The 6,772-nt window shown below is 42.2% G+C and overlaps 1 protein-coding gene across 1 annotated transcript in view; it reads left to right on the forward strand.

The window, feature by feature from the left end:
• NAV2 (neuron navigator 2) overlaps positions 1-6,772 on the forward strand; it is a 388,116-nt gene that overhangs the window by 345,531 nt on the left and 35,813 nt on the right. Inside the window, exons 24-28 of the mRNA XM_023521874.1 lie at positions 1,254-1,337; positions 1,690-1,801; positions 3,188-3,333; positions 5,674-5,682; positions 6,093-6,265. Coding sequence (XP_023377642.1) covers positions 1,254-1,337; positions 1,690-1,801; positions 3,188-3,333; positions 5,674-5,682; positions 6,093-6,265 — 524 coding nt within the window. The remainder of the gene's footprint in view (positions 1-1,253; positions 1,338-1,689; positions 1,802-3,187; positions 3,334-5,673; positions 5,683-6,092; positions 6,266-6,772) is intronic.

Below are 6,772 nucleotides of genomic sequence, written 5' to 3' on the forward strand. Positions count from 1 at the left end.
CTCAAGACTCTCAAGTATCCTGCCGGTCCTTTTTATTCTTCCTATCACCCTCTGTTGATCCCATCCCTCTCCTAGAAGCCTTTCTTGGTCTTTCTACTCCCATCTTCTCATACGATCTTTTATCACTTTCTCATTCTCAGACCCCTTTCTTTCTCCCACAGTGTTCATTCATTCCTGTGTTTCATAATTCCTTAGCAGTTTATAGACAATTTTCACATATATTGTGTCATTTAATGCTCACAGTAACCCTGGGAGGAAAGTAGATATTGTTCCCATTTTTTAGATGAAGAAACTGAGGCCAGTGGGATTAGATACATGACTCGACCATTCTTTATTCTTGGTTTTAACAATGTTATCAGGATCCTCAGCTAACCAATATATTACCTACTATTCTACAGAAGAATAAAAAAGGCTTAGTGTTGGAACACAAAGGTGCATCTTGCCCTTGAAGAGGGTTGCATTTTAACATCTCTGAAAAGTGGATGCATATATTAATTATAATTGGCAGCATTTTAAAAAATGTCTTAGTAATATATAAAATAATGGTGCATCTGATGCCATGTTCTAACAGAGGTATATAAAAGTGCAGGGGAGCTCAAGGGAAAGTCATAACTCCCTAGGGGAACAGGGAAGGGTTTCTCTAAAGAGGTAGCAGATGGCCCTTTCAGTGGCTTTTTATTAAGCAGGATTATAACAAGCAAAATACGCCAACCACTTTGTTCAGTCATTCTGCAAACATGCTCAATATGAGCCTCTGCTGTGAGCTTGGTGCTTGATGAACAAAAGGTCATCCTGCTGTGTAGTAGAAACAGACATCAATTAGCAATCATAAGAGTATGTGTATTTTTTACTGCGGTACCACAAAGCATATATCAGTAGTCCAGTGTGCTTTTGAGAGTTAATATGAAGGTACCAACCCAATCTAAGGGTGTAATGAAGGCACAAGCTGAGCTTTCTTGAGAAGGATATGCAAAAATTAGATAGGGAGGCAGCTGGGGGAAGAGCTGTCCAGGCGGAGAGAAAAGCATGTATAAAGGCCCTATATGGGAAGAAGCACAGGCTCTTTGAAGACTTGAAAAGCTAGAGTAACCGGATCCCAAGGAGAGCTGGGCAGTGGGGCTCAAGAGGCGGAGGAATTAGACAGGGGCCAACTCATGTGGCCCTATGAGGATTTCAGTCTTTCAAACCCAGCACCCTGTAGGCACTCTTACCTTACAAGGTAATATAACCGAGGCTGTGTCTTTCCCCTCCAGGCTCACCTCGTGGCAGCCTTTGAACAGAGTCTTGGGAACATGACGATCAGGCTCCAGAGTTTGACCATGACAGCTGAGCAGAAGGTGAAACATGCTTTTATTCCTCCCTGCTTGGATTTAACAACAGACCTAAAAACATTATTCTCTTTCATTCCAGACAATTGTATAGATTTTAGTGTATTTCTTGAACTATTAAAATTGAGTGAAAATGGGACCTATATGAAGACTTTTAGTGACAGACCTCGTAGTCCTATTCCTGACATTTTCACATGCTCACGTGTGCCTGTTGAAAATTAGTTTGAGACCCAACTTAGTGTTTGAGACAAAGATTTTGTGGAACTCCATTCTCTGTCGTCCTCTGTTGACGTTAAGTTACACTTTAGGTGAACTCTGTACGGAATGATTTTAGGATGACCAGTATTTTGTTGTTCCTTAGGATTCAGAACTGAACGAGTTAAGAAAAACCATTGAGTTGCTAAAGAAACAGAACGCAGCTGCCCAGGCTGCCATTAATGGAGTTATTAACACGCCGGAGCTCAACTGCAAAGGTAAAGGAACAGAAACAGCCTTCAGACTACCTACCTGCCTTACCCCTAGGAGCCCTCCCTTGACAGTGAATGATGCACCCTTCTCACCAGAGGTGGATGTCCATGTCATTCGGACAGGTCCCATCCCGGAAGACAAATACTTCATTCATTTCCTTCTGGCCTCTGGGAAGAGAACTATTCCATCTCATCCTCTTCTCTGATGTGTGTCAAAAATGGAAGAATATATATTTCTGTTAACAAAGCGTCAAAGTATTTCACAGCCCTTAACTTCACTTAAGGCTTTGATACGTACATATTGATGTGGGAAAACCTAAAATGGGTTCATCTCTTCTTTGTCCAGGAAAATATTTCTCAGTGAAGTGTTTTGTCCTTATGTCTCTTTACTTGAGGAGGAGGAAATGTGGGCCTGAGGCTGTTCCTTCCTGCAATAATGGGATTAACGGTGATAATAGAAGTCATAGTGATAGCTAGCCTTTATGGACCACTCACGGCGTTCTAAGCGCTGTGCTCAGTGTTTTCATTATTTAATTAATTATCTCATTTTCTTTCCACAACACCCTATGACTGCAGTACTTGTCTTCTCCTCATTCTACTGATGAGAACACTGAGTTTCATAGGCAAGAGTTACCTCCTGAGGTCACAGAGTAGTAAGAAACAGAAGCAGAACTAGAACCCAAGTCTATCTGACTCTGAAACCGGTACTTTAAAAAATAAAAATAAAAAAAAAAAAAAAACAGGCTATAGATGTAGTTGCCGTGCTCATGAGGAAAACTGCAAACTTTATTTCAGAATCACTTCCATTTCGGGCAGTGTTATTTCTGGTACCATGGTTATTACAGATAGCAGGCCTCCTGAAAAAATGATGATAGAGTTGACATGGGAAGGATTAGCAAGAGCTGGCCGGGCAGAATTGAGGGAAAATAGCATTTCAGGAAGAGGGAAGAGCACATGTAAAGTCCCCGAGATGATAGGGGCTTGGCGTTTCTAAGGGGGCGAAAGAAGACTATACAGCAGAGAAGCCTGGAGAGCAAGGGGGGGGCGAGGCTAAAATCATAGGTAACTGTTGCCGCACATCAAAGGCATATTTTAATGCCTATCTTAAGCTTAAGAGAGCTGGTGTTGGGCAAATTCTAACTTCTGTTATGTAAAGAGGAGACGGGTGGTGGGGAGAAAAGGAGCAAGTGCGAGCCCTCGTTTAACTGACCAGATGGTATAACACCCACTTGTTCAAGGACCTTAAAACCGGCCACAGGGAACAGAAGGTGATGACTCCTGGGAGACACCTAGTAGTACTTGGGTTTGTGGATTTAGGTATAAAAGTCATTCTCTGGGACAAAGGAATGGGCTCAAGGCAGCAGCTGCTGATATCCCACCTTGGATCTCCAGGAAATGGTCCCTCCCAGTCAGCAGACCTTCGCATCCGCAGACAACACTCCTCCGACAGCGTCTCCAGCATCAACAGTGCCACCAGCCACTCCAGTGTGGGTAGCAACATAGAGAGTGATTCAAAGAAAAAGAAGAGAAAGAACTGGGTGAGTGTATATCCGAAGGCTCTTGTGGGTACTGACTGATAGCCTCAGAACCAATGTCCCCCGCAAATAAAGCCCAGGCTCACTCTTAACTTCAGAACATAGGACCTTGGGAGTGGATCCAGAGAAGTGGCTTGTGGGTAGGTTTCTACTAAAATCAATGTTTTGCTCAGCCAAACACGGGGATTTACGAAGTAACCCCCACCTTGTGAGTTTTGTTCCATGAGGCTCTATGGGACGTGCTCATCTTTCATTTCATACGTGTGTCATTTTTTCCTCATCATGTGTTGACCAGAAAGTTTCAGCTACCAAAGCAAAGTTATTCTTACTTGGTTTCTTCTTAGTTCCAAAGTGCTTTCTGGAGTGCGTATCACTAATTACCCCATCGCTAACCATAACCTTATCTATTATTTACGCAATCACGTATGATAGCCGTAAACCACCCTTCTCTTTGAAAAATTTTTGACCATGTCCTGTAAATAAAAGTTTTGTAAATAAAAGTTGATGTTAGCAGTTAGTGAATTATTCTAAACTTGGGAATTATACTTCAAAATGGCAACTTTAACAGAAACAGTCTCCGGTGCAGTTTCTCAGTGTCTCCGTCATCCCGGTGAGCTCTTTAACTCTCTGTACGGTGGCGTCTTGAACAGTTTTTCCCATTCTCCAGGGGAAACTCCACTCCACTCTCCCCACCCCTGTTCCCCGTCTTTAGTTCTGCTCTTGAGGCTGTGGAGTTCTGATCGACTATCTTCAGTGCAGGGGTGCCCAAGTTGATCTGAAATGAAGTTGGTCACTACTCAAAGAGCCCCAGGTGTCGGTGCTGACAGCATTGTGTTTTCATAGTAGCTTTTTAATGTCCTCATTCATTCCATACACTTCTCACTCATTTTGTGTTATCTTGGATGGGTGGCGAGGTCTAGTGATAGAGGAGTTGAAGATTTGGTCATTTTGGTCATTGACGACTACACTGGAAGCAAGCTAAAAGTCCAGTTCAGTGTGACCCTCTCATCATTCTGACTAAATGTTTTCTTTAAGTTACTAATGACTTGTAGTCAACTCATTTGCTATGACTTAAACAAATAGAATTAACTTATGTTGCTATTTATAATATGCTATTGATAAATATGGCCTGATTTGATTATCAAAGTGGTGAGAGAATTATATTCTATGAAAAATCATGATTATCTATTGTCTTCAATTCAAGAAATAAAAGTTATTTATTTTGCTTTAAGATAACTCTTGGTTATCATTGCAATTGGGGAGGATAGATAATTGGCATTCTCAGATAATCCCAAAGCTTAGTTCTGTCTAAACTTTGTGTAATCTCTTCTTCCACCTGATATTTTTCCAGAGGTAGAGGCGAAGATTTAGGTTGCTGGCTTATGTGCCAGATACTTCTGTTTCTGTGAGTACTCTCTGGAAGTATGATCAGAAATAGAAAGTGAGAGAGAAATGGGATCTCAATTCACCCATAAGCTGGACATGGAATTTGTTATAGATGAAATATCGATGGGAGAAAAATCTTATTTATTATTTCAGATTGGCCCATTTTTTAAATTTCTCAATGGCTAAGAAAACCACCAGAATGTTTTCAGAAGGAAAAAAAGACTTTAGGAAAAGGAAATTACTTTTTAAAGACCTTTTTTCAAGACATAACTTTATTTTTTGGCTTGGAAAATTGAATGCTTGCCATGACTTTCAGAGAAGACATTGCACTTTAATTCTTTGTTTTTGTTAGAATTTTCAGATCCATCTCATGTTTTGGGGAAATTGTGATATACCAGTTCCTTTTTCCTGGTTTGGTTATTAAATTTCTTTACAATATCCATCTTTTGATGAACAAGCGAGGTGGCTAATCCCCTGCTTGTTGTATTATCTTATGTATATACAAGGACAGCAGCAACTCCTAAGTACATATATCTAAGAGCTATACTGCCATGTTAGGACCCATACAGCAGTGAGGCTACCCTTGCCAAGGAAAAAAAAAAAAAAAAAAAGACATGCCAAAAAAAATTAAGATGGAGAGAGATGACCGATTACAGACAAAGGGCAAGAAGCATAGGAAAGTGGGAGCAGTCATTTCAACCAGACAGAGAAGCTGGAAAAACTCAGAGAGTAGGGACCTCCAGACTCACTATTCCTTTCCTTTCACAATGGAGGAGGGTGCCCCTAACGCTTCGAAAGATTTATGATCCCACTGAAAACCTCCTCTGTGTGTGGTGTTTATTATTAGCCATGTCATGTCTGAAAAACGCCAAAGCTTGCCCTGTCACTGGCTTTCTCTGTTAAAAATTGTCTTTTTTCCTTCCCCTTCCCCATTTTTGCTTGCGTTTTCTCTGGCAGGTCAATGAGGTAAGCAAGACTGTTAATATCAGATACCAAGCTAACCCATCCATTGATATGACTAACATCATCCGCATCCATCACCATTTCTGAGCATCCTGCTTTGTTGCTGTGTAACCTCATCCTCCTGACATCCATCTGCTGAGCCAGGCTCTGTCTTGCTGTTGGCATCTAGTCTTTTGAACCAAGAGTAGGCATGGAATGTTACCCACAGGTCCAGTTCTCTTTGAGCTGAGCTGTCCACCCAGATAACTCTTCCTCCCTTAATACACTGATTGGAGAGAGCTGTTGGGAACCTTTTTCACTGGTGGGAGGAAAACGCGGGAGAATTAATTGCTCTTTTGTCTGCATGTCCTTATTTTGCCAAGGCCTAAGCACTGGTAGCAGCCCCTGCCGGGCTGATGGTCTTGTCCGTTCAGTTACGCAGCTCCTTCAAGCAAGCTTTCGGGAAGAAGAAGTCCCCCAAGTCGGCGTCCTCTCATTCAGACATTGAGGAGATGACAGATTCTTCTTTGCCCTCATCGCCAAAGTTACCACACAACGGTTCTTCGGGTTCCACTGCACTACTGAGGAACTCTCACTCCAACTCTCTGTAAGTCTGTCCATCATGGTGGCGCCGGTTAGACGAGGTCTCTGGCCCCTAGGAGCCCTCTCAAACTGGAATGGCTGAGAGTCCGTTTATATATCTGCTCCTTGGGATCGTTTATGTCTCGCTTTCACAGGACTGTGCATGTTCTTTCAGTGTTTCAGGACCAGGGAGGCTGAAAGAGAAAGGAAACTTAGATTTTTGTTCTGGTGGAGTCAGCATGGATAATTAGCTAGCTGGCCTTGGGCAAGTTGCTTAACCTCTCTTTGTTTTCATTTCTTTGCCAAATTGGGATAAAGGTTGTCTACTTATCCTGTCCTAGGGATTGAACAAGATAAAGGGATGTAAAAGAGCTACAACCATCCTGCTGTGTGTGGGGGCCGGGGCCAGGGGGTGGGGTTGGGTGGGTTAGAAGAGTTGGCAATTTTTGCTGGAATTCTGGTTCATTTGGGTGACAAGGCTTAGAGTGATATACTTTTCTTCGAGGTCAGAAAGTAGAAGTTTAAAGTCAGA

This window comes from Pteropus vampyrus, unplaced genomic scaffold (genome assembly GCF_000151845.1).
Source record: "Pteropus vampyrus isolate Shadow unplaced genomic scaffold, Pvam_2.0 Scaffold321, whole genome shotgun sequence".
Lineage (NCBI taxonomy): Eukaryota > Metazoa > Chordata > Mammalia > Chiroptera > Pteropodidae > Pteropus > Pteropus vampyrus.